Source organism: Pithys albifrons, chromosome 25 (genome assembly GCF_047495875.1).
Source record: "Pithys albifrons albifrons isolate INPA30051 chromosome 25, PitAlb_v1, whole genome shotgun sequence".
Classification (NCBI taxonomy): domain Eukaryota; kingdom Metazoa; phylum Chordata; class Aves; order Passeriformes; family Thamnophilidae; genus Pithys; species Pithys albifrons.
In genome coordinates this window covers 5,069,833-5,095,187 of record NC_092482.1, presented here as the reverse complement: position 1 = coordinate 5,095,187, position 25,355 = coordinate 5,069,833, and the positions used below count along the sequence as shown (strand labels likewise).

Sequence of the window (25,355 nt, the reverse complement as noted above, 5' to 3'; positions counted from 1 at the left end):
AGGCTGCCCAGGATGTGGGGGCTGCCCAGGATGTGGGGGCTGCCCAGGGTGTGGGGCTGCCCAGGATGTGGGGCTGCCCAGAGTATGAAGCTGTCCTGGGTATGAAGCTGCCCAGGATGTGGGGCTGCCCAGGGATGTGGGGCTGCCCAGGGATGTGGGGCTGCCCAGGGATGTGGGTCTGGCCAGGGATGTGGGGCTGCCCAGGTTGTGGGGCTGTCCGGGGTATGAAGCTGCCCAGGGTATGAGGCTGCCTGGGGTGTGGGTCTGGCCAGGGTGTGGGTCTGGCCAGGGATGTGGATCTGGCCAGGGTATGAGGCTGCCCAGGGTGTGGGTCTGGCCAGGGATGTGGGGCTGCCCAGGTTGTGGGGCTGTCCGGGGTATGAAGCTGCCCAGGGTATGAGGCTGCCTGGGGTGTGGGTCTGGCCAGGGTGTGGGTCTGGCCAGGGATGTGGGTCTGGCCAGGGTATGAGGCTGCCCAGGGTGTGGGGCTGCCCAGGGTGTGAGGCTGCCCAGGGTATGGGGCTACCCATGATGTGGGGCTGCCCAGAGTGCGGGTCTGCCCAGGGTGCGGGTCTGCCCAGGGTGTGGGTCTGCCCAGGGTATGAGGCTGCCCAGGTGCCTCCTAATCTCTACACAGGCTTTAGGGGTTCATCAGTGGGGCAGGGACAGTGGCAGCTGGGGCAGGGACAGTGGCAGCTGGGGCAGGGACAATGGCAGCCAGGGCAGGGACAGTGGCAGGCAGGGCAGGGACAATGGCAGCTGGGGCAGGGACAGTGGCAGCTGGGGCAGGGACAATGGCAGGCAGGGCAGGGACAGTGGCAGGCAGAGCAGGGACAGTGGCAGCTGGGACAGGGACAGTGGCAGCTGGGACAAGGACAGTGGCAGCTGGGGCAGGGACAGTGACAGCTGGGGCAGGGACAGTGGCAGGCAGGGCAGGGACAATGGCAGCTGGGGCAGGGACAGTGGCAGCTGGGGCAGGGACAGTGGCAGGCAGGGCAGGGACAGTGGCAGCCGGGGCAGGGCAGCCTCATGGGCACGGCAAAGAGAGCGCCCGAGGGCAGCAGGACCCAAGATGATTTGCAGCCTGTGATCACAGCCCGGGATCCAGGAGCCGGACAGAGCTGTGGACCAGGGGATCTGCCCCCACAGGTGCCAGCAGGGTCCTGGCAGGGCACTGGTGCCAGCCTGGCAGTGGGCACAGGACCCCTCACTCTTCACCCGGGTGCTCCCCAACTGTCCACTTGGCCTTCACGTCCCGGAAAGGAGTGATGTCCTCGTAGGTGGCCATGTGCTCCACCTCCAGCCCCTGCACCAACAAGAAGGAGGTTGAGGCGTGGGAGGAAGACTGTGGGTCCACCCACAGGACATCCCCACTTAGGACCCCCAAGTGGGGCTCCATCTCCAGGGTATTGTCCCTAAGAGGGGGAGAAGATGCAGAGATGGCTGGATATGATCTGAGCTGGGCTTGGGTCTACGAGCAGCTCTTCATGGCTGATGTGCCACAGGCACTTGGGAGAAAGGTGCCCTGATCTTCCTCCCAAGAAAGCACAAGTCCTATGGGGAGAGGCTGAGGGAGCTGGGGGTGTTCAGCCTGGAGAAGAGGAGGCTCAGAGGTGACCTCAGCACTGTCTGGAACTCCCTGAAGGGAAGTTCTGGCCTGGTGGGGGTTGGTCTCTTCTCCCAGGCACTCAGCAATAGGACAAGGGGGCACGATGGGCTCAAGCTCTGCCAGGGGAAATTGAAGTTGGAGATGAGAAAGAAATTCTTTGCAGAGAGAGTGCTCAGGCATTGGAATGGGCTGCCCAGAGAAGGGGTGGATTCCCCATCCCTGGAGGGTTTTTAAGATGAGACTGGCCGTGGCAGTGAGTGCCATGATCTGGTGATCACAGTGGGGTTGGATCAAGGGTTGGACTTGATGATCTGGGAGGTCTTTTCCAACCCAATCCATTCTATGATTCTGTGATTCAATGAAAAGAGGCTGCAAGGGCTGGTGGCACCCAGCAGACACCCAACAAGGGCACAGTTGGCTGATTCAAAGCCCTGGTTGATATTAAAGAGGTCTTTCTGTGATTCATTACCTCATAGGTGTGGTCCTCCTCTGGGCATTTCTTGCCTTCACCCTACGGAGAGGACAGTCACAGGTTGGTGTCAGCACCCACCAGGAGCCCCTGTCCCCAGCCTTAGTCCCTCAGGCCATGTCCCACCACTTCCACAGGCAAATCCATGCAGTCCCAAACAGCATTTTAGATGTGTATTTATCCACTTCAGCCCCAAACTTGGTGCTGGTCCACGCCCATCCCCAGCACTCTCCTGCCCGGGGTGGGGTGCAGGACACCACTGTGAGCACCACAGTGGCACAGCTGAGGACATCCCCACTGCTGCAGACACTGTCACTTACTTTATCTAGCAAGAGGAGTATGGGGATGCTGATGAAGATGACAAGCAGGATGGACTGGATGATGATGATGGCATCTTTCAGGGTGTTCCTATTCTGGATCTGCTTGATGCTACTGTGACCTGGGAGCAACAGCACAGGGAGAGCCCAAATCTCGCCTCTGTGCCAGGCTCCCAGGGCATGGGGATGAACTTGCCATGGTCACAGGTTGATGTGTCAGGAAGGGTGGATGGAGGGATCACAGGGACAAGTCCTCCACACTGGGAGAGACCAGAGCACTGCAAACTGCCCTGGGATTGGCATCAGGAACCCACCAATGGCCAGGAGAGGATAAATCTGATTTATTAGAGGAACACGGTTCCTGGGGTGTACTTTTCCAGGATGGACATGCCAGGGCAAACCAGAGGAGGTTGTCCCACTGGTTGGTGCTGGCAATGAGGGACCAAACCTCTGTGGTGCCATGAAGCAACAGCCCACAGTTCTACCTGGGAGTGTCCCACCAGCACAGGGAGAGGTGGGGGTGTAGGAGCATGATGTGGGGTTCATACATAGAGGGAAGGGTGAGAGCAGGAGAAAGAGCATCTCCTGGGGTGCAGGGAGGATGGGGAGCTCCCACTCACCCACAACTCTGAGCTCTGTCCCACAGGTGTGCAGGTACTTCTTCTCCAAGAGGTTCTTTCTGTCGCACACGTAGATCGCGCTGTCGTTGTAGGTGGTCTTGAGGATGGTGAAGTTGATGAAGGTGTCTGTCCTCTGGATGCTGTAGTGGGAGGTGCTCTCATCCAGCCCATAGATGTCCTCGCTCTTCTCTTCTGTCTTGTACCACTGCAAGTTTTTGGGGTCGTGGGAGTAGCAGAGGAAGTAGATGGGCATGTTCTTCTTGACCATCACGTAGCGCAGGTGCTGGTGCACGGGGAGGCACCCGTCCTCTGCAGGGCACAGGGTGGTCACACACCTGGCACCCACCAGGCCCTCCCCAGCATCTCCCACACAGAGCTCCCCGTTTTCATGGATTATTTTGCTTTTGAGCATTCAGCTTTGCTTTGGTGAGTTATCCTTGTCTGGGAAGGGAAATAGAGGCTCTCCCAGGGCAGTGGGCACGGCCCCAAACCTGCCAGAGCTCAGGGAGTGTTTGGACAACGCTCTGAGGGACAGGGTGGGATTGCTGGGGTGTCTGTGCAGGGCCAGGGGTTGGACTGGATGATTGTTGTGGACCCAGGATCACAGTCTATTCTGAGTTGGAAGGAACCCACAAGGATCATCGAGTCCAACTCTCAAGTCAGTGGCCCACACAGGGGATTGAACCCATGACCTTGGCATTGTTACAACCAGGTTTTAACCAGCTGAGCTCATCTCAGGGTATAATCATCTCCCAGCTCAGGATATTCTGCGATTCTGTGAAATCAGAGCCCTTTGGTGGATACATGATTTTACTGGAAACTCCACTTTTCTGTGGGAATGACTTCACTCCAATACTTTTGTGCTGCTCCCACCCCTCTCTCTGAACATCTCATTAATCCCAGCTCCAAAATTACAGCCCGTGCTGGCACCATGGAGTGTTGCTGGGACAGCCCTGGCTCCCCAGCTGCCTTCTCTCAGAATTCCACATTTTTTTGTTTTGCTGTATTTTGTGGGGGTTTTTCCGTGTTTTGGTCTCAGAGTGATGAGTTTGAGGCTCATTTGCATTGCAGAGTCCATGCTTAGGGCCCTGTGGGGGCAATGGCACAAGTGCCATGGCATGAGCCCAGTGCCTGGTGCCAAGGAAAGGCTTGTTCATGCAACATCCTCTGCAAATGCAGAGGGAAAACCTGGGGGTGCTTTGGAAAGACAAAGCAGATCCAGCTTTGTGGAAGGAGGGGAAGGTGCAAGGCTGGAGATGTGCCATGGAGGAGGGCACAGCCCGGGAATGGCCTTTGTGGTGGGAAAGGCTTTTAGGTGGAGGATGAGGAAGGGACAGGGCTGAGGACATGCCATGGAGGAGGTCACATCCTGGTAATGGCCTTTGTGGTGGGAAAGGCCTGAAGGACATCAGCTCTGCAGGGACATGGCCAGTGGGGGTGGGAGAGGCCCTGGGGACACAGGCAGGGGAAGAGCCCACGGGGTCTGGGTGGTACCTGTGCTGTTGCTGGTGTTGTTCTTGTCTGCTGAGATCCCACCTGCAAGGCAGAAGAAGAGCCCTGAGACAGTGGCCAGAGCCCATGGAGGCCGAGCCCATGGAGGATGAGCCCATGGAGGATGAGCCCATGGAGGATGAGCCCATGGAGGATGTCCCCCCCCCCCCGCCATGGAGGATGTCCCCCCGCCATGGAGGATGTCCCCCTGCCATGGAGGATGTCCCCACCCCATGGAGGATGTCCCCTCCCCATGGAGGATGACCCCCTGCCATGGAGGATGTCCCCCCCCATGGAGGATGTCCCCCCGCCATGGAGGATGTCCCCCCCCATGGAGGATGTCCCCTCCCCATGGATGATGTCCCACCCCATGGAGGATGTCCCCCCACCATGGAGGATGTCCCCCCCCATGGAGGATGTCCCCTCCCCATGGAGGATGTCCCACCCCATGGAGGATGTCCCCCCACCATGGAGGATGTCCCCCCCCCACCATGGAGGATGTCCCCCCACCATGGAGGATGTCCCCCTGCAATGGAGGATGTCCCCCCACCATGGAGGATGTCCCCACCCCATGGAGGATGTCCCCCCCCATGGAGGATGTCCCCCTGCCATGGAGGATGTCCCCCCCGCCATAGAGGATGTCCCCCCCCCATGGAGGATGTCCCCCCACCATGGAGGATGTCCCCCTGCCATGGAGGATGTCCCCCTGCAATGGAGGATGTCCCCCCACCATGGAGGATGTCCCCCCCACTATGGAGGATGTCCCCTCCCCATGGAAGATGTCCCCCCCCCCACCATGGAGGATGTCCCCCACCATGGAGGATGTCCCCCTGCAATGGAGGATGTCCCACCCCATGGAGGATGTCCCCCCCGCCATAGAGGATGTCCCCTCCCCATGGAGGATGTCCCCCCCTCCCCATGGAGGATGTCCCCCCCCATGGAGGATGTCCCCTCCCCATGGAGGATGTCCCCCCCCCATGGAGAATGTCCCCCCTCCATGGAGGATGTCCCCCCCCCCCCCATGGAGGATGTCCCACCCCATGGAGGATGTCCCCCCACCATGGAGGATGTCCCACTCCATGGAGGATGTCCCCCTGCCATGGAGGATGTCCCCCCACCATGGAGGATGTCCCCCTACCATGGAGAATGTCCCCTCCCCATGGAGGATGTCCCCCCTCCATGGAGGATGTCCCCCCCCATGGAGGATGTCCCCCCCGCCATAGAGGATGTCCCCCCACCATGGAGGATGTCCCCCCCCCATGGAGGATGTCCCCCCACCATGGAGGATGTCCCCCTACCATGGAGGATGTCCCGCCCCCCCATGGAGGATGTCCCCCCACCATGGAGGATGTCCCCCTGCAATGGAGGATGTCCCCCCAACATGGAGGATGTCCCACCCCATGGAGGATGTCCCCCCACCATGGAGGATGTCCCCCACCATGGAGGATGTCCCCTCCCCATGGAGGATGTCCCACCCCATGGAGGATGTGTCCCCCCCACCATGGAGGATGTCCCCTCCCCATGGAGGATGTCCTACCCCATGGAGGATGTGTCCCCCCCACCATGGAGGATGTCCCCCCCGCCATAGAGGATGTCCCCCCCCATGGAGGATGTCCCCCCGCCATGGAGGATGTCCCCCCCGCCATAGAGGATGTCCCCCATGGACAGCACATACCATCAGTCCTTTGTGGCCAGTCCATATGGGCTGGAGTGCTGTGGAGCACCAACAGAGCCCTGCTCAGAGGACAGGGGCAGTGCAGGTTTGGGTACAAAGCCTTCTATTTCCACCCTAATCTGAATCTTCTCCAAGTTGCTTTCGGGTTGACACCTCAGTGAAACTGCCTTGACTGTCAATGACCCTGAGGTGGTGCCTCTGGGGAAGGCTCTAGACACTCACTCCTCTCTAATTGCACACTCGATCCACCAGAAACACATTCCCTGCTGGGACTTCCCTGGACCTGGAGCCCTGTGATGGCCAGAGGGGTTCTCAGACCCTGGGACTACACAGCCCCCCCAGGACAAGAGCTGTGGGCTGGCGCCGTGGGACCTGCCATGCAGTGCAGGAAGCAGGGTGAGGTGGGAACCCCCCGGCCCCCCGGGGTGCCTCTGCCTGCTGCTCCAGTGCCCCCGTGCCTCGGTTCCTCTTGCTGCAGCTGGGCAGGAAGCACCAGCCCTGTTTACGGCCCCGCTTCAGCGCCCAGCTGGACATTCACCAAACCTCACTGTGGATTTGCTGGCACGGGTGGGGGGGCTGCACCACCTCCCAGCACGGGGGGCAGCTGCAAAGCACCCCCCAGAAAAAGAAAAAGATGAAGAAGCAGAAGGAGAAAGGAGAAAGGAGGAGAAGGAGAAGGAGAAGGAGAAGGAGAAGGAGGAGAAGGAGAAGGAGAAGGAGAAGGAGAAGGAGAAGGAGAAGGAGAAGGAGAAGGAGAAGGAGAAGGAGAAGGAGAAGGAGAAGGAGAAGGAGAAGGAGAAGAGAAGGAGAAGAGAAGGAGAAGGAGGAGAAGGAGAAGGAGAAGGAGGAGAAGGAGAAGGAGAAGGAGAAGGAGAAGGAGAAGAAGGAGAAGGAGGAGAAGGAGGAGAAGGAGAAGAAGGAGAAGAAGGAGAAGGAGAAGGAGAAGGAGAAGGAGAGGTTCAATTGAGCTATACCACCCTGCTGCAGACCCCCTGCCCCAGGCACATCCTGGCTCATCCATGGGCTTCTCTCCCTTCCCCAGAGTCCCTTCCAGGTCTGTCCTGCCCTGTTCACCTCCAGTACCCACACCCCTGCAGGTGGACTCTCCACTCCAGCCCCATTTCCATTTTTTTCTTGTTTGGGCTATGCACGGGGTATGTGTCCCTGTCACCTGCAGTGCCACCAGCCAGCAGAACACAGAGCTTTGCTTTCCATGTTCTGTTGGTGTTTCTAAATGAAGACCAGGCTGGTCCCTCGCACTGAAAATCCTCACACCCCTCCAAACCCTCCATTGCAGCCATGAGTGGGCTGAGCTTTCCCTGTCCTCCCTTGAAATCACCATGAGAACCAGGTTGAGACCCTGGAACCTCAAATCCCTTCTGGACTTGTGTGGCCACCACCACAGAAAGCCTTTAAATGCCTTTCCTCCCATGGGCACAAGTTTCTTCCTCCAAGGAATCTGGGTGGGATTTGCTGCAGGTTCTCATGGGTGTCCCTGCACCAGCCAAGATGGGTTGGGAGGGGGCAGGAGCCATGGCCTGGGTTTAGCTGCTGCTTCTCCACGGGGATGCCAAGGGGAACAGCACAGAGGTGGTCGCACAGGGCCCACAGATCTCCACCAAAAACCTTTTTCCTCTTGTTTTTCCTCCACTCCTGGGCACTGAACCCTGTAGATCTACAGGTTGTGGCTTGGCCATGGCCCCAGTGATGGGCTTGGCCATGGCCTCAGTGATGTGCCAGCCCCAACCTCAGGCCTTTGAGAGCAATGAATAGCAAAAAACCCCTCAACAATTCTTGTTTCCTGACACCTGCACCCATGGCCAGGCGGGCTCTGCACCCGCTGGGCACCAGGCTCCTGCCAAAGCCAGCTGACTACCCAAAAACCTGCCCTGTCCCCACACCCCAAAGGCAAAATAACCCAAGAAGCAAAACCCCAAACCCAAGACAGATGTTGGGTTCTGAGCTCGGTGTCTCCCCCCAAGCTCTGCTGCACCTGGGAGGCTTCCAGCCCACAGCAAGGCTGAGAGAGGCCAGAGCAAAGCTTGAAACAGTGAAAGGCAGAGCTGGGTGAAGCCCTCGAGCAGGGGGCACGTGCCAGTGCATCTCCTCGCTCCAAAGGGAAAGCCCTTTTTGATGCCTACCTGTGACCAGAGCCAGCAGCCAGAGGTTCACCTGGAGCACCCAGAGTCTCGTGCACAGACCAGCCATGTCTCACCACACTGGGCAGGGAAACATCCAGCCTTTGCTTCTGCCAACGCAGGGGCAGCTCCTGCCAGCTGGGCTGGGGACCTAAAAATGGCACAGCTGCTGCTCTGTGGGACGGCCCTTTCCTGCTCATGCAAATCCTCCTGCTGGGGACTGTCCCCGCGGGGCTGGTTTTGAATGCAGTGCAGACGCTGGGGCTGCTGGTGCCTGTGCCCTGGGCACTGCCCAGCCCTGTGTCCCTGTGCCCTGCCCATTCTCATGTCCCTGGGCCCTGCCCAGCCCCGTGTCCCTGGGCCCTGTCCAGCCCTGTGTCCCTGTGCCCTGCCCATTCTCATGTCCCTGGGCACTGTCCAGCCTCGTGTCCGTGGGCACTGTCCAGATCCATGTCCCTGTGCCCTGTCCATCTCCATGTCCCAGGCCACTGCCCATCCTTGTGTCCCGGTGCCCTGTCCAGCCTCGTGCCCCTGTGACCTGTCCAGCTCCATGTCCCTGTGCCCTGTTCAACTCCATATCCCTGTGCCCTGTCCAACTCCACGTCCCTGTGCCCTGGGCACTGTGCAGCCCTGTGTCCCTGTGCCCTGTTCAACTCCATATCCCTGTGGACTGCCCATCTTTATGTCCCTGTGCCCTGTCCAGCTCCATATCCCTGTGCCCTGTCCAGCTCTATGTCCCTGTGCCCTGTCCAGCTCCATGTCCCTGGGGCACCGCCCATCCTCATGTCCCTGTGCCCTGTCCAGCTCTATGTCCCTGTGCCCTGTCCAGCTCCATGTCCCTGTGCCCTGTCCAGCTCCATGTCCCAGGGTGCTGCCCATCCTCCTGTCCCAGGGCACTGCCCAGCCCTGTGTCCCCAGGCTGTTCTCTGATACTCGATGGAGGTGACCACTGGTGGTGGATCTGCAGCAGAGCTGGACATGAGCCCATCTCCAAAGCACTTGGTGATGCCAAATCTGGGGTAAGCACAGGGAGTGAGCCCAGGGATCAGGATGGGACTCTTCCCAGCCACATCCCTGGAGAGCAGAGGATGGGGATGCCCCCAGGGTTTCCCCCCAGCTCCAAAGATCCCCGCCATGGTGTTTGGCCCTGCAGGTGATGGGCAGGGATTGATGTTGGTGCAGTTGCCAAGAGTTTGAGCAGGGGCAGGGATAGAGGGTGTTTAGGGGGTTGCTTGTTGTGGGGTGTAGTAAGATCAGACCCCAGCTCCCAGCCCTGCATCCCAGAGAGTCCCTGCAGCTGCCCTTCCAGGGAAAGGTGAAATCTGAGTCACAGAAGCATGGAATCCTTAAGGTTTGGAAAGGATCTTCAAGATCAAGTCCCCACCACCACATTCACCACTAAACCATGTCCTCAAGTGCCACAACCACACATTTTTTATACACTTCCAGCAGAGAGGTGGCCAAAATAAGGAGTCTCCTCCCTATGTCCCAGCCATGCCCACCCCTTCTCTACACTCTATTTGCCATGCCCAAGACCCTTCTCCATGGATCCTCTGGAGACAACCAGACCCTGGGGAAGCACAGTGAGGCACCCCAAGTTGCTTTGTGCACACCATTTCCCTCCATGCCATGCCCTTGGCTGTGCCATGTTACCAGCTGTGGGTGAGCACTGAGCTGGAACTTCAAGTGAAAAACACCTTTGGGTGCTTCTGCCAGTCATGCTGGTCCCCAGAGCCCAGGTGTCACTGCCTGGGGCCTCCCCAAACCTTCATCTTCTGCAAGTTTGGTGGAGTTTTTGCCAGTTCTGAGCATCCAGTGGATGGTGGGAACGAGCCTGAGCCTCACCTTGTAGGCAAAGGGGTAGAAAGCAAGAGAAATAGTTTTCCAGAGGAATCCTGGCTCTGTGTGGGAAAGAGGGATGATGGGAGAGGTGCCTTCTCCTGGCACTGCAGGAGAAGGGGCTGTGTTGCTGAGGCCCTGCTGCCATTGTCCCCTGGGTCCTGCTGGAACAGCAGAGCCTGGCCAGGACATCCCAGAAAGGCAAAGACAATGGAGTGCCCAAGTGCCCAGTGGGCACTGGGGGGGGTTTTATCAAACCCAAGGGCTGGAGATGGGAGCTGGGGTGCTGGAGATGCTTGGAGAAGCCAAGAGGATGGCACGAGCTAAAGAGGGTTTGCAGTGACAGTGGCCAAAACACCCACTGTGCTGCCTGGGGGCTCCTTGGCACCCTGGAACAGGCACACCTGGGCCAGAGGGGTTTGGTCTCCCCTTAAAGTCCCCTGTGCTTGCAGCAGCCTCTGGCATTGGGTGCAGAGGGCCCTGGTGGTCCCATGGGAGGGTCCTGTGTCCCCATGCCTCTTCCCCTGGACCACCCTGACTCCATAACCCACAGGCCAGAGCCACTGCAGGGCAGCTGCACCTTCCCCAGCCCATCCCTATTCAGCAGGGTTTGGGTTTCACCGCTGTCCTTTCCTGGGCTGTGCCACCTCCCCGTTCCAGCCCCCTGCCTGCGTTGGTGCCACGCTGCTCCCAACTTGAATTTCACCAGCCCTGGGACGAGCTGTTCCAGTGAGAGCAAAAACAGAGCTGTGCTGTGGCCCTTGGGGACGTCAGCAGGTCCCGGAGGTGTCTCCTCCTCCCGCCACACACTGACGCAGGAACCTCCTTCGCCCACCACTACCTTCTCCCCGTGATGCTGACCCGCTCCCACGTGGCTGCTGGGGCAGGTTTGGCCCCACAGAGCCTGGCATGGGGCAGCTGGGGGGGGGTGGGCACCTCCTCCAAGCCCACCCCTCTCCTTGGAATCTGCAGCAGCATCTCCTGTAGCTCCCAGAGTTGGGGTCATCACTGTGAGCACTGAAGGCCCCAAGGGATGGGTTCATGAGCAGAGCAGAAGCTCTGGGGGCTGGTTTGGAGTTGCCTGGGGGTTTCTTGTGCAGGATGAGACCACCATGCCCCGCTGAGGATGGCAGGTCCAAGGCCAAGCTCTGGAGCAAAGGGAGGAGCCATTCACCCCTCCCAGAGCAGGGAAAACATTTCCCCCCCCTCTAACACACCCCAACACATTTGGTATCGTAATAACAGATCATTTACAGTTGTTTATTTTAAGAAATGTACAAAGAAAAGAGGCTTTAGCTCACACAAATCCTGCTCTGTGGCATTTTTCCCACCACTGACGACACGTACGGAGAAGCAGCATCGATTGTGAACCACAATCCAGGCAAGGAGGGGCCGTGCCACGGATGCTTCCCAGGGAAAGGCTGGTGGGAGCAGCTCAGGCTCCTGTTGCAGGGAGCATGGGCATGGCAGTGACAGCACAAGGCTGTGGGGTGGCACGTGGGTACCAGCAAGCTCAGCACTGCCCCTGGGCAGCCTGAACGTGGGGCATCCGGAGCGGCTCAGCGCCCAACTCAGCCCGAGAAAAGAAAGTCATTCTAATAATACAAAAAGACAGACCCTTTGGCTTCAAGAAGCAGCCCTTGCTTTAACTGGAAGAGGTTTTGGTTCGTGTTTGTTTTGATCTCATGAAGGTTTTTTTTCCCCTTTACGAAGGCAGAAGGTGGTCAGGGGTGAACTCGGGGCCTTTCATGCATTTTTCATAGAACCACAAACAGTTTGGGTGGGAAGGGGCCTTAAAACTCATCTTGTTCCACCCTCCTGCCATGGGCAGGGACAGCTTCCACTGGACCAGGTTGCTCCAAGACCCATCCAACCTTTGAACACTTCCAAGGATGGGGCATCCACAGCTTCTCTGGGCAACCTGTGCCAGTGCCATTTTTCTTGATTTACTTTCCTTTTGCCCAACTGTGTAAAGAGCAGCAAAACCCTTTTTCCCATGGGAAAACACTCCTCTGCCCAGAGCTTTCCTGGTGAGGACCTGCCTGGCCCCATCCAGCTCTGCAGAGACCCCAGCACGTGCCACCAGGTCCTCTCTGGAGCCCCAGCCAAGGGAGGGAAGCTCTGCCTGAGGATTTTGGGATTTGCACCCCGGTAGGAGCATTCATTGCTTTGAGCCCCCTGGGGCTTGGGTGGGATTTAAGGGACCCCATTGAAGCAGCTCATGGGAAGGATCATTCAAACACCTGCTTTGATCCCTGAGGATCCATCTCATTAATTAACACTAACAAAGAAGACAATGGGAACGACAACCGAGAGTGCTCCAATGGGACATTTCCTCTTGCAACGGGGGATTACAAAAACCCAAGAAGGTTTTGTCATGGAGTCTGGGGATTTTTGGAGGAGGTTTTCCAAACCCATTGCTTTCCTGCCACAAAATCTGGATGAAACGGGAAAACAGAGAAAAAACCATGACTATAAATAGTGTTTACATTCGTATGGTAGAGCCCTGAATGATTTATGGTTTCAATGCATATTCAGAGACCTTGAAAACCTGATATTTAACCCTGAGAACATTTCTGCAGATGCTTTTCGGCTGTGCAAACCAACTTTTAAGACTTAATTGCACTTTCTCTGTAGGTAACAAGAAATTAATCATCAAGCTCATTCAGAGATTCAAAAGAAAGGTGCTACTTTAAGACTTTGGAGATTTTTGTTCACAAAACCTTGTGATTTCTGTAATTAATGTTATTTCACTTGGCTCATCTTTCACATGCTGTGCTCTGGAAGAACAATGTACGAGAAGAATCTCTTAATTGTGAAATAACATTAATAAATAATTACTTTAAATGAAAGGACAGCCATACTCCTTTGTTAATGTCTGGAAAACATCGTTACCGTGATGAGATCATTTCAAAACTAACGTGTTTCTCTTTCACCAACAACAGATTTCACATTCAGTTCTCATAAGAAAAATAATTAAACTCTTTGCAAGTGCAGTGAGCTGGAAAGCCCAGGAGGAGATCCTGTGTCGAAAGGTGGCTGCTTGAAACATCCAAAATTAGCTCAATATCTAAGATCTAGTGATCTGTGCATGGAAGAGCTCTGGAACAGGAGATACAAATGAAGTCTCTTCAGGCTGGGCCAGAGGTGGAAGCTCCTTCTGTTATACCAGCGACTCCTTCACCACGCGTTCCTTCTCCCAAACTTTTGCTTCCTCAGGACCATCTTGCGCCTCCGAGCTGGGAATGGGCTCGAGGCCAATGGCAGGGGTTGTCTCCACATCTGTCCCACTGTTCCCATAGATCTCCTGCATTTTGGTGGCAATCAGACCCTCCTTCTCGGGCGCCTCCTCGCTCGGGGCGTCCTCGTCCTTGCTCTGCCTGTACATGTAGGACGCCTGTTTGACCGAGCGCCTCAGCAGGTACCTCCGGAAGGCCCTCTGGATTTTGGTGGCACAGACTTCCTCGTGTTTCCTTTTCAGAGTGGTGGTGATGGGCTCATAGGAAACCTTAGAGGGGTTTGCAGCCATGAACTTCTCCTCCATACTGGCCTTCAAGGCATCCATCTCTCCCGAGTCTCCCAGCACTTCCTTAGTCAGGGCAAAGAGGATGTCCAGGCAGTGGATTTTGTCCCCAGCAACCATTGGGAGATCCATGGTGACTAGTTTGATTTTGTTTGGCTTGGGAATTTTCAGTGGCTCCTGTAAGGTGTCTACAAAGTCAGACAAGGTGCTGTAGGCAATGAACTGGGTGGCATCCGGGTCAAACTTCTCCCAGGTTTCATAAAACATCTCAAAATCATCTTCGCAGAGGGGCTCGCTGCTCTCCTCCGTGGCCACGTTGAAGTTCTCCAGGATGATGGCGATGTACATGTTCACCACGATGAGGAAGGAGATGATGATGTAGCTGCAGAAGAAGAAGATGCCGATGGAGGGGTTGCCACAGTCTCCTTTCACTGAACTTCCAGGGTTTTCCAGCTCGGGGTCACAGTCTGGGGGGCCGCTGTTTAGGATGGGGTTGAGGAGCCCATCCCATCCAGCTGACGTGGTGATCTGGAAGAGGCAGATGATGCTGTTCCCAAAAGTTTCGAAGTTGAAGATGTCGTCGATGCCCGACTCCTTCTTCACGTAGGCGAAGTTGGACATCCCGAAGATGGAGTAGATGAACATGACGAGGAAGAGCAGGAGGCCGATGTTGAACAGGGCGGGCAGGGACATCATCAGGGCAAAGAGGAGGGTCCGGATGCCTTTGGCCCCTCGGATCAGCCGGAGGACACGGCCAATCCTTGCCAGCCTGATCACCCTGAACAGGGTGGGGGACACAAAGTACTTCTCTATGATGTCAGACAGGACAATACCTGTGAAGGGATGAAGGAGAGGGGAGTTTTTCACACCCTGCAGCCACCCTCAGGGGGTCAGTCCCCCTAACTCTGCTCCATGTGCCAGAGCTGGGCAGACACAGGGAGATGAGGCCACCCCTGATGGCACACAACGCTCTGCTCCTCCAGGGACAGAGGGGACACACTAAAAAAATAAACTCTGAGCACAGACTCAAGGGTTAAACACTGGCTGCTCCATTTCAGCAGCATGGAGAGAAGAGAGAATAACATCAAGGAGGAGCGAGGGACACCCCAAGTCCCTCACCCAGCCTGGTGGCAAGAGGTGGCCTCACATCTTCTCTCAGGGTCCTGCTGGCTTGGCCCTGCTCAAAGGGTGGGTGTAAGTGGGAGCCAGTGACAGCTTAGTGGCTGTGGACTGGGGAGACCATTTCCACTCCTCATTATCCAGGGGGATCCCTAAGGAACTGGTGGGACCATCAGGACTCACCTAAGATGGAGAGGATGACCACCACAAAGTCAAAGATGTTCCAGCCAACAGTGAAGTAGTAGTAACGTAAGGCAAACATCTTGAGCACACACTCCCCGGTGAAGATGACGATGAAGACCAGGTTTATCTTGTAGAGGACAGACGTTTTGAGCTCGCTTTGATCATCTGTCTCCACCATCATGGTCACCATGTTAAGACAAATCAGGATCATGATGGTTATGTCGAACACTTGCTTGGTAACAAAGTCAAACACCTTCCCTTGGAACTTGTTCTGCCACCGGGGCCGTGTGGATGATGATGGAGCACCAGAGGTGAGGTGGGAACATGGGGCAGACAGACACAAAACAAGAGACACAACAGAAAGAGAAGAAGGAACCACATTTATTAGAGTAAGAGAAACCTCAGGGTTGTGGCCAGTGCAGGTCTCACAGCCCCAGAAGTTATGGGGGAGGATACTCAGCACCTCACAGGATGGAGCCCATTGGTGACACCACGGTCAGGAGGTGTGGCCTCAGGGAACTGTCACTTTCTAATTATACCCACAGCTCATAGGGCACAAATAAACACCTGGAAAAGGCCTCACTTGCACAGGGCTGCCAAACCCAAAGCCAAATCACAACCCTGAACGTGTTGGCTGGACCAGTGTCCCTTCCAGGAGGGTTGAAAGCTGAGCTGTCCCTGAGCCCAGCTGTCAGAGAGGAGCTGGGAGCTGAACTAGGAGGAAGCAAAAGGCACCCCCTCACTGCCTTTGCCAGCAGTGCAGCCCCCATGAAGGTTGCCTGGTGCCAACCTCCTCTGAAGCCACAGCTCTTGGCAAGGTCCTGCCTGAAGGGGTGACAACAGGGAGCCAGGGTGTGGCTGCTTGCCCTGCAAAGGATCTTCCCTACACCCTTCTCATTCCCTTTGGGACAGCTGGTGGCCCGAAGTGTTCCCTGCATGCTCCACTCCAGGGGGGATTAACCCAACATACCGATGGCCTGGGGATGGGCTTCTGGGGTTTCTTGGAGCCAAGCTTCTTCATGGCATTGTAGTATTTCTTCTGCTCTTCTGTCATGAAGATGTCTTTGCCTCCAAAGTATAAAGAGAATCGCAGTTGTTAGTCTTGGGAATTCATCTTTTCCCACCCAGCTCTCTGACCATGTCCCTTCCCACCCAGCTCTCTGACCATGTCTCTTCCCACCCAGCTCTCTGACCATGTCCCTTCCCATCAAGCATCTCTGACCATGTCTCTTCCCACCCAGCATCTCTGATCATCTCCCTTCCCCCCCAGCATCTCTGCCCATGTCCCTTCCCATCAAGCATTTCTGACCATGTCCCTTCCCACCCAGCATCTCTGACCATGTCTCTTCCCACCCAGCTCTCTGACCATGTCCCTTCCCATCAAGCATCTCTGACCATGTCCCTTCCCACCCAGCATTTCTGACTATGTCCCTTCCCACCCAGCTCTCTGACCATGTCCCTTCCCATCAAGCATCTCTGACCATGTCCCTTCCCACCCAGCATCTCTGACCATGTCTCTTCCCACCCAGCTCTCTGACCATGTCCCTTCCCATCAAGCATCTCTGACCATGTCCCTTCCCACCCAGCTCTCTGACCATGTCTCTTCCCACCCAGCATCTCTGATCATCTCCCTTCCCACCCAGCATCTCTGATCATCTCCCTTCCCACCCAGCTCTCTGACCATCTCCCTTCCCACCCAGCTCTCTGACCATGTCCCTTCCAATCAAGCATCTTCAGCCAAGCTCCTGCCAGGCAGTGCTCTCTGCACTGGCTCAGAGGTCCTGCTGGGAGCGAGGTGACCTCTCAGTGTGCTGCAGACCTTGCTCAGCTCCAACAGCGTGCTCTGTCCTGCCCACCCTCTGCCTGCTCCCCACCCCAGGGCTGTCAGTCCTGTGCTACTTCCTTGAAAGCAGAACTTGAGTCTCAACTTGGCACATGGAAAAATGGTGAGAAAGGACCACAGGGTGGGCAAAGAAAATCAAAGTGGTGGCACAGGCAAGAGAAAATGCAGTTTCCCTTTGCCTCCTCCCTCTGTAGCCATAAATGAAGTCCTCTGCAAATGCTTAGTCCCATGTGCCATTTGTCCAGTGCAGGAAGCCACTAATGGATAAGAGCCCTGGATCCATTTGAGCTCCAGGAATGGTGGCTTTGGTCCCCTCACCCCACCTCTGTGCTGGTCTCCTCCATCCTGGACCAGCACCCTGAGAGGGAACAGCAGTGCAGGACCCAGAAAATACTCATCTTTTTCTTCTGCTGGTTGAAGTTGTCGATGATGACGCCAATAAAGAGGTTGAGGGTGAAGAAGGCGCCGAAGATGATGAAGACGACAAAGTAGATGTACATGTAGAGGTTGATCTCATACTGTGGCTGCTCTTCAATCTGTCCAGGAGAGATGGGAAAGGTGAGATTAATCCTCTCCCAAAAGTGTGGCCCTAAACCCCCAGACAGGGACAGAGCCATGGAGTGGCTGCTCCAACAGTTTTGGTTCTATGGATTGAGTTGTCCCCATGGAAGCAACAATGGGAAGGGACACCCATGTGACACCAACTGGGTGGGCAAGGAAATTCTGACCCCTGGTACCATGGCATGGGCTGGGGAACAGGACAGGATGCCCAGGTGCAGTGATATCAGTGAGCAAAAGTGAGTTTCTTCCCAATAGTCAGAATTCCAAGGGCTGAAACACAGCCAAGAGGGGAAAGGAAAAGGTGGATTAATTTGTGTCCCATCAGCACATGGGGGTGGCACAGCCCATCAGCCTGGGACAACACTCATCTCAAGGGACATCCCTTAGTTTTGCTTGACATTTCACTGAGGACTTCCCAAGCTGTCCCCACTGGCTTCCCCCATTCCAAGGAAAGCTCTTGGCAGGACAGAGTGGATTTTCTCCCAGCCCAGCTTTGTCCCAGGTGCTCTGGGGGGCAGGAGCCTTCAGAGGGCCCTGGAAGCAGCTCCCCTTCCAAGCACCAGCAGCTCTTGCTGGGTGAGCAGAGCAGCTGTTTGTGGTGCTTCAGAAAAGCAATTGAAACAATAAGTTCAGGCCCGTGGGTGTGTGGGGTGACCCCCCAGCTGGGTTAGAGAACAGTAGGAAGCCCTTCCTGCTGTGTTGGCAGCACATGTCCCATGGACACTTTTGGGGATGGATCACACGACTCTTGTTTGTTTTTTTTTAAAAATCCCTTTGACCCAGAGGTTAAATGTTGGCTGCTGTGTTTCCATAACCCATTTATTGCTCAAGGCAGGCCAGGCACTTTCTCCAGGGTGGGATAAGCTCTCCCAGCTGGAGGGGACGTGGAGGGCATGAGCTCATAGGAGGGTGAAGGATGAACCCTCCAGCTTAAATGGGGATTTTGGACCCTGAAGCTGAAGCCAAGAGGAGTAAACTCAGCCCCAGCTGTAGCTGGGTGGGGTGGGAGCCTGGTGTGGGGACAAGGCTGCAGCTGGGACACAGGTGACAATGACATGAATGGCACAGGGACACAACTGGTTGCCCTTTTTGAGGCTGTGGAGCTCAGCAGGAGGGATGTTGTGGCTGCCCCATCCCTGGAAGTGTCCAAGGACATGTTGGACAGGGCTTGGAGCAACCTGGTCTGCTGAAAGGTGTCCTTGCCCATGGCAGGGGGTGGAACTGGATGGTCTTTAAAGTCACTTTCAAGCCAAACCATTTCACGGTTTGATGATAAGACATTTTTGGGGTTTTCCCACTCTGTACCCGTGTCCTGGCTGAAGCCACAGGTGAGATGCAGGCAGCCCCCAGCACTGGGGATCCATCCCAGCCTGTGCTGAGCTGCTCCTCAGCCCTGGGACCCTGATCCCAGCCTGCCATGGGGAATCAGCCCCTGGGAAGAGCAATGCCTCGTGCTGGTTGTGAGACCTCCCTGCGTGTCCCCTCACCTCGCGTGAGTCCACGGCAGCGTACATGATGTCCATCCAGCCTTTGAAGGTTGCCTGTGGGAACAGGAATTGTTGGATCCAATGATCTTGGAGTCTTTTCCAACCTAAATGAGTCTATGGTTCTGTGACAGGGGAGAATAATGTATTTTCTGGGAGGTATTTGGGGCTGGGAGGGGAGGGAGGGTGATGGGTGTGTGTCCTGCTCAGCCTGGAGATGCAGCTTCTCCATGGGAGGGGCAGGAGAGGGACATGAGTTGAATCCACAAGAAAAACATCCCAAGGCAGAAATAGTGAGACTTGCACATGCACCTGCATGGACTGTTCTGGGACTGGGGTTACTGGTGGTTCCCAAAACACTGCTGCAAACCAGGCTGGGAAAAGGAGCTATTGACTCTTCTCTCCCTAAACCAAAGTGCATTTTCCCAAGAGCAGAGCTGGGCCAGGTCTGGAAGACTCCCTCCTACTCCCAAACTGTGCCACCTCCAAAGCCCTGACTTCTGTACCACTGCTTCCACAACCAGCTGGATTCCCATCCCAGCAGGGTGGGGGCCTACACTGCATCTCTTTCAGGGCCTCCACGTCTTTTACAGCCTCTTGCTGCTGATTTGTTAAGCAAAAGGTCTGAACATCTTATTTCCTGAATCGGATGGAACAACAAGCCTGAAGAGGAAGCTGAATTTAAAAGCAGGTCGATCAGTTTGGGTCAAGCTCCGACTCTGCAGCCACCAGTTCCCCTGGATCTGATGGGAGAAGCCCCAGCCCACCCCAGACTGGAGCCCACAGCTCTATTTTTGCTCAGCTCGTGGTGAGCAGTTCCCCTTTGCTGCCTGGCTGAGCTGTGGGATGTTCTGTGGAACCCACAGGGCACACGTGCCCACTGTTTCCAGCCGTCATCCTCCCCGTGGAAAACTCCCACACCTCCAGTACAGCAGGTGTACTTTCCAAAGGGGCTGGGGGGTAAAGGAGAGTCTCCTCTCCTCACTCCTGCATCCTGTGCCATTCAGGGGATATCTGGCAGCTCCAGGCTTGGTGCTGTCTACCATCTTCACCTTCCCCTCCCATCTTCTACCTTGTCCCTTTTCTCCCTGGCTCTGTAGGGTTTTTTTAGTGTTAAAAACCAGATTGGGGCTAAGAAACAGCTAAGAAACCCCATGTGGGCATCAGAGCATCATCCCCCTTCAGCCCTGATGCCAACCACACTGCCCTGCTCCGGGCACCGTGCCCCTTGGACAGTGGCAGCCGCCCTCGTTACGTACCACCTGCAGCAGGGAGAGGTATCCCAAGCCCACGTTGTCGAAGTTGACCTTGACATTGACCCATCTGACCTCGTTGGTGTGGAGGAGGGCCATGCAGTCACTCTTGTTGTTCACCACACTGATGTCGAAGAGCTCGCCCGTGGTGGTGTTGACGCACCGATAGTACTTCCCTGCAAACAGGTTCACCCCCATGATGCTGAAGATCAGCCAGAAGATGAGGCAGACCAGCAGGACGTTCATGATGGAGGGGATGGCACCCAGCAAGGCGTTCACCACCACCTGCAAGGGGAGAAGAGACCCTGGAGGACCTGGCTGTGGGACCAGACCAGTGATCACAGAATCGTAGAATGGATTGGGTTGGAAAAGACCTCCGAGATCATCAAGTCCAACCCTTGGTCCAACTCCAGTCCCTTTACCAGATCATGGCACTCAGTGCCACGGCCAAGCTCAGCTGAAAAACCTCCAGGGATGGGGAATCCACCCCCTCTCTGGGCAGCCCATTCCAATGCCTGAGCACTCTCTCTGCAAAGAATTTCTTTCTCATCTCCAACTTCAATTTCCCCTGGCAGAGCTTGAGCCCATCGTGCCCCCTTGTCCTATTGCTGAGTGCCTGGGAGAAGAGACCAACCCCCACCTGGCCAGAACTTCCCTTCAGGGAGTGATGTGGACCTTCATGTCCCCATGCCCCAGCAGCACCAGGTGGACTCAGACTGGACCAAAGCATCAATCCCACTGATCTGGAGACCCCTGACAACCAGCAGGGATGGTCCCTGGTGCAGATGACTGCATAGGGGTGCAGTGTTGCATGGCCCTGTCAGAGCCAGCAGCACACCTACCCTCATGCCCTCGAACCGGGACAGGGCACGCAGTGGTCTCAGGGCCCTCAGTGTCCTCAGGGACTTGATGGCTCCCAGCTCAGAGTATCCCAGCCAGTTCGCTGTCAGGCTGACCAGGGAAACCTGGAAGGAGCAGCACAAGGGATCAGCAGCAGCTCAGGTGGAAACACAACTGAACCACATCCTGCAGCTCCCACCTTTCCCTCTCTCTTCAGCACTTCCTCAGGTTGGTGTCATCCTCTAATCCTGGGACACAGACTTCAACTCCTCAAGGTCTCTGGTGATCAGCGACCTCAAGAACCCCAGAATCAAAGAATCCCAGAATGGCTTGGGTTGGGAGGGACCATAAAGATCATCTTGTTCCACCCCCTGCCATGGGCAGAGACACCTTCCTCTAGAGCAGGTTGATCCAAGCCTTGTCCAACCTGGCCTTGGACACTTCCAGTGCTGGGTCAGGATGATACCTCTCGAGTACAAGGGTGGAGCTGGCAGGGGACACAGAAATACTGCACTGCTCTATCATGGAGCATTTAGGAGACCCTGTGTCCCTTCACATCTCTGCTGGGGTCTGGTAGAACAGCGTGGGCTGTTCTTGGCTTTGGTGTAAAACAGAAGTGGTTTGAAAGGGTTTCTGCAACCAGGAAAAGAAGTGGTCTATCCTGTGGAGCATAATTTAACCAATGTTCTCATACTTTAATCTTGTCCCATGGATGCCCCGTTGTCCTTTAAGATACAATAGGGGGGTAATTTCTGCTGCAGTCCCCCAATGCCCCAAAGCCCTCAGCTCTGGCTCCACAGTTGCCCATCACGTACATCAACGATGAGGAAATCCAGCCAGCACCAGGCGTTGGTGAAGTACACCTTGAAGCCATAGGCCACCCACTTGAGCAACATCTCGATGACGAAGATGTAGGAGAAGACCTTGTCAGCGTATTCCAGGATGGTCTTGATCACCTTCCGCTGCTCAATGTAGATGTCCTCGAAGGCCTGGAAGAGGCACCGAGCTACGTGACAGTCATTCTTCCATTAGACCCGCTGCATCCCAGGGCAGCCACACCCACACCTGCTTTCCCAGGGCCTGGGGAAGCTTGGGAAGTGAGAACCTAATGATGGGTGGCATTTATGCATGTACTGGATCAGCCTGGGGTCTAACTCTCGCTTGCAAGTTCCTCTTGGCTTTGTAGAGCAGTGTCAGACCTGAAGCAAAGCTTCGCTGAAGCAAAAGTCCAGCGGCATCAAATTCCCACCCGTTTGGAGCCAAAAACCAGGACACCAACCCACACCTTTGGATGCTTTGGTAGGTTTGAAAACGCCCTCAAGAGTTTGGGTGACTGCTACACCCACGTGGCATGTGGAATGTAAGCAGCCAGAGGAGTGGGTGTGGTGACCAGGTGTTGCACAGCTGGTTTAGCACAGCTTTCAATTCCGGCACCAGCTACAACCTCAGACATCCCCAAACTGAGCATGATGCAGACATGTAAAGTATGTCTGAAAACACCCTCAGTCCCTCAGTTCTTCCCTCTCTCTTCACCTCCAAACCTGCACAAAAGTTGCTGTTTCCAGGGGTCTCTGGGTCATGTCCAGGCCAAACAGACCCAGAGGACCAATGGGCTGTCACAGCTTATTAATGATTTAAATGAATGCCACAGAATCCCAGAATATGCTGAGTTGGAAGGGACCCACAAGGATCCTGCAGTCTAACCCTTAGCACTGCACAGGACCATCCCCAAGAGTCACACTGTGTGCCCCAGAGTATCATCCAAAGCTCTGCCAGCCTTGGGGCCGTGCCCACTGCCCTGGGGAGCCTGCTCAGTGCCCACCACCCTCTGGGGGAAGAGCCTCTTTCTAATATCCAACCTGAGCCTGCCCTGACACACCTTCAGACCATTCCCTGGGTGCTGTCCCTGGTCCCCACAGAGCAGAGATCAGTGCCTGCCCCTCCTCTGCCCCTCCCCAGGAAGTTGTACCTGCAGTGAGGTCTCCCCTCAGTCTCCTCCAGCTGAACACACCAAGTGCCCTCAGTGTCCTCACACGCTGCCCCTCCAGGCCCTTCTCCGACACGCTCCAATGGCTCAATCTCTTCCTTCCATTGTGTCCCCCCAAACTGCCCCACTATTGCAGGTGGGGCTGCCCCAGAGCAGAGCAGAGCAGGACAATCCCCTCCCTTGGCCATGCTGGGCCTGATGCCCCCCAGGACAGGGATGTCCCTCCTGGCTCCAGGGCACTGCTGACTCGTGGCCAACTGGGCACCAACCAGGATCCCCAGGGCCCTTTCCTGGCACTGCTCTCCAGCCTCTCATTCCCAGTCTGTCTGTACAATGTTCTGGAGAGGGTTGGAAGTGGCTGGAGGTGCTGAACAGCAACGTGATAACCATAAATTATTTGTCAACACCTCCCAAAAGCTGGTGATGGCAACGGTGAAAGCAGGAAACACCCCATGGAGCTGAACTGATGGTGTGCAGAGAGTTTGTGGTTAATGGCAGGAGTGGGGGCTGCAGTCACATCCCTCCAGCCCATGGGATGCTGGGGAGAGGGGACCCTACCAGGACTCTTGGAGGATGTTCAGTTCCCCTTGCAAGGCTTACATTGGGCAGGCCTGAGCCAAATGGGCTTTTCAGTCAAACATCTGCCCACAGCTGTGTGACTTGGCACAGGAGACAACCAGAGGCTGGGCCTGCCCACCTCCCTGGCTCCCCCAGGCTGGGAGCAAACGGGACAGGGTGAAAGGTGGGACCTACCAGCGCCCCACTGCTGAGGAGGATCATGAAGACGATGAAGGTCTCGAACCAGTCGTGCTCCACAATGCGGAAACAGGTCTTCCGGATGTTCCACCATATCCTCCCTTTCTCACTGGTGATGTCCACGTAGAGGCAGGGAAACCTCTTCACACAGCCTGGGGGTGGGACACAGAGCTGGGGGCCACCTCCTGGCCAGGGTGTTTCCACCACCGAGACACTATTCATAGTTTTATTGGTGTTTTAAACCCTCCCTGGTGCAGGTTGGAGGAGGATCCTGCTGGGCTTAGGTGGGGTGGGACAGGGGAGCCCCATGGGGATCATCTTCATGGTACTACAGGGGGATTTGGAGTTTGGGCTGAGCTCAGTGAGCCTGGGGGTCCTTATGCTGCAGGAATGGCCCCTCCACACCCACCTGCACCTTCCCATAGGATCTCCTGCCCTTCTTGGTCCCTCACCTTCGGTGAAACACTCCTCGGGCTCGTTGCCCTCCTCGGCCTCTTCTGCCACCTCCTCCTCCTCGGGCGCGGGGGGTTTGTAATCCACGGTGCTGCACAGGGAGGATCCATCGTCGCTGTAGAGGGGCTTCTGCAGAGGGAGAGGAGGGTTCAGGGTGGGCTGCCCTGCAAAAGGGATGCTCTTGGGCTTTGGCTGCCTTCAGCCACCCTCCTCCTACCCCAGAGAGACCAGGCAGTGCCAGGATAGCTGACTGGTGGCACCTCCTGGCTTGGAGGGTGCTCTGAGTCCCTCTCCTATGGAAACACAGCCCACAGTGAAGCTGTTGAATTGTCCAGAGCTGCAAACCTTGAAGGGTCGTTGGTACCTGAGCTGGCACAAGCTTCACTTTTCGTCCAGATTCAGAGAAGCAAAAGCTCCCCTGACTCCAGCCTTCCTCCCAGCACAGCAGATCCACCTCCCATCCACTTGTACCATCACCTCAGGCTGATTTTTCTCATCCTCTCCTCCTCCTCCTCTGCATGTCCCCATCCAAGAATTCCTCTGCCAAACCCTCTTTGGTGCAATGAGACCTACAGAAACCTAAGAAGCCACCGTGGCACTTCTCTCACATCCTGCTGGCTCGGCTCGTGCCGAAGGGCCCTTTGCCTGAGGTTCACCCAAGTTCAAAACCTGCATCCCAAATGCCTCTCTCCAGCTCCATCCTGCTCCACAGCTCAGCTTGGCTGACTTCCCAGATACCACTCAGCAAAGCCCAGAGGGGCTGATAACAAGGGAAAACCTTGGCAAGTCCCTGGGATTCTTTTCCTCCCCCCTCCCCCCTTTTTTTTTTTTTGGTTTCCTGAGAAGACCGTGAAATAAAGAGCAGATCCCCAGCTCTGCCTGTCCTACCTGGGAGCAGCAGAAAGCAGATCTCAAACACAGGACAGTGTTGGCTTGCATGGGAAGGAGAAAATCCTCCCCCGAGGCTGCTCATGCTTTTGGTAGTGCTTAAAGGAGCTGCTCCATCCTCCAAAACCCGGGAAGAGCCCCTGGAGTGAAGTGAGGCCCCATCATTGCTGCAGCCTCAGGGGCCACAGCCACATCTCCACGAGAAGATGTTGCTTTGAGGGACCCTCTGGGGACACACAGGACACAGTGGTGGGGGTGGCACGAGCTGTCAGCTGGTGGCTCTCCAGGATCAGTGGGACCACCCTCT

The 25,355-nt window shown here is 56.1% G+C and overlaps 2 protein-coding genes across 2 annotated transcripts in view; both read right to left on the bottom strand.

Moving 5' to 3' along the window:
- Positions 1-471: 471 nt before the first annotated feature.
- Positions 472-8,459, bottom strand: CD79B (CD79b molecule). Its single transcript, XM_071577409.1, has 6 exons — positions 8,323-8,459; positions 4,510-4,551; positions 3,016-3,324; positions 2,399-2,517; positions 2,079-2,120; positions 472-1,306 (listed from the first exon to the last, which is right to left on the bottom strand). The coding sequence occupies exons 1-6, from the start codon at positions 8,387-8,389 to the stop codon at positions 1,208-1,210; spliced, it is 678 nt and encodes a 225-aa protein (XP_071433510.1). The 5' UTR covers positions 8,390-8,459; the 3' UTR covers positions 472-1,207.
- A 4,604-nt stretch (positions 8,460-13,063) lies between these two features.
- SCN4A (sodium voltage-gated channel alpha subunit 4) overlaps positions 13,064-25,355 on the bottom strand; it is a 41,958-nt gene continuing 29,666 nt past the window's right edge. Inside the window, exons 16-25 of the mRNA XM_071577263.1 lie at positions 24,160-24,289; positions 23,705-23,859; positions 21,780-21,953; positions 20,967-21,089; positions 20,131-20,409; positions 18,875-18,928; positions 17,225-17,362; positions 15,954-16,058; positions 14,984-15,254; positions 13,064-14,514 (exon numbers count right to left, since the gene is read on the bottom strand). Of these exons, the coding sequence (XP_071433364.1) occupies positions 13,322-14,514; positions 14,984-15,254; positions 15,954-16,058; positions 17,225-17,362; positions 18,875-18,928; positions 20,131-20,409; positions 20,967-21,089; positions 21,780-21,953; positions 23,705-23,859; positions 24,160-24,289 (2,622 nt within the window). The 3' untranslated portion in view covers positions 13,064-13,321. The remainder of the gene's footprint in view (positions 14,515-14,983; positions 15,255-15,953; positions 16,059-17,224; positions 17,363-18,874; positions 18,929-20,130; positions 20,410-20,966; positions 21,090-21,779; positions 21,954-23,704; positions 23,860-24,159; positions 24,290-25,355) is intronic.

Coding starts and splice junctions, on each gene's coding strand:
- CD79B (XM_071577409.1), bottom strand. CDS start 8,389: ATGGCTGGTCTGTGCACGAGACTCTGGGTGCTCCAGGTGAACCTCTGG. Junction 4,552..8,322: donor GCTGCTGGCTCTGGTCACAG/GTAGGCATCAAA, acceptor TCTGCCTTGCAG/GTGGGATCTCAGCAGACAAG. Junction 1,307..2,078: donor AGGAGGACCACACCTATGAG/GTAATGAATCAC, acceptor TTGTTGGTGCAG/GGGCTGGAGGTGGAGCACAT.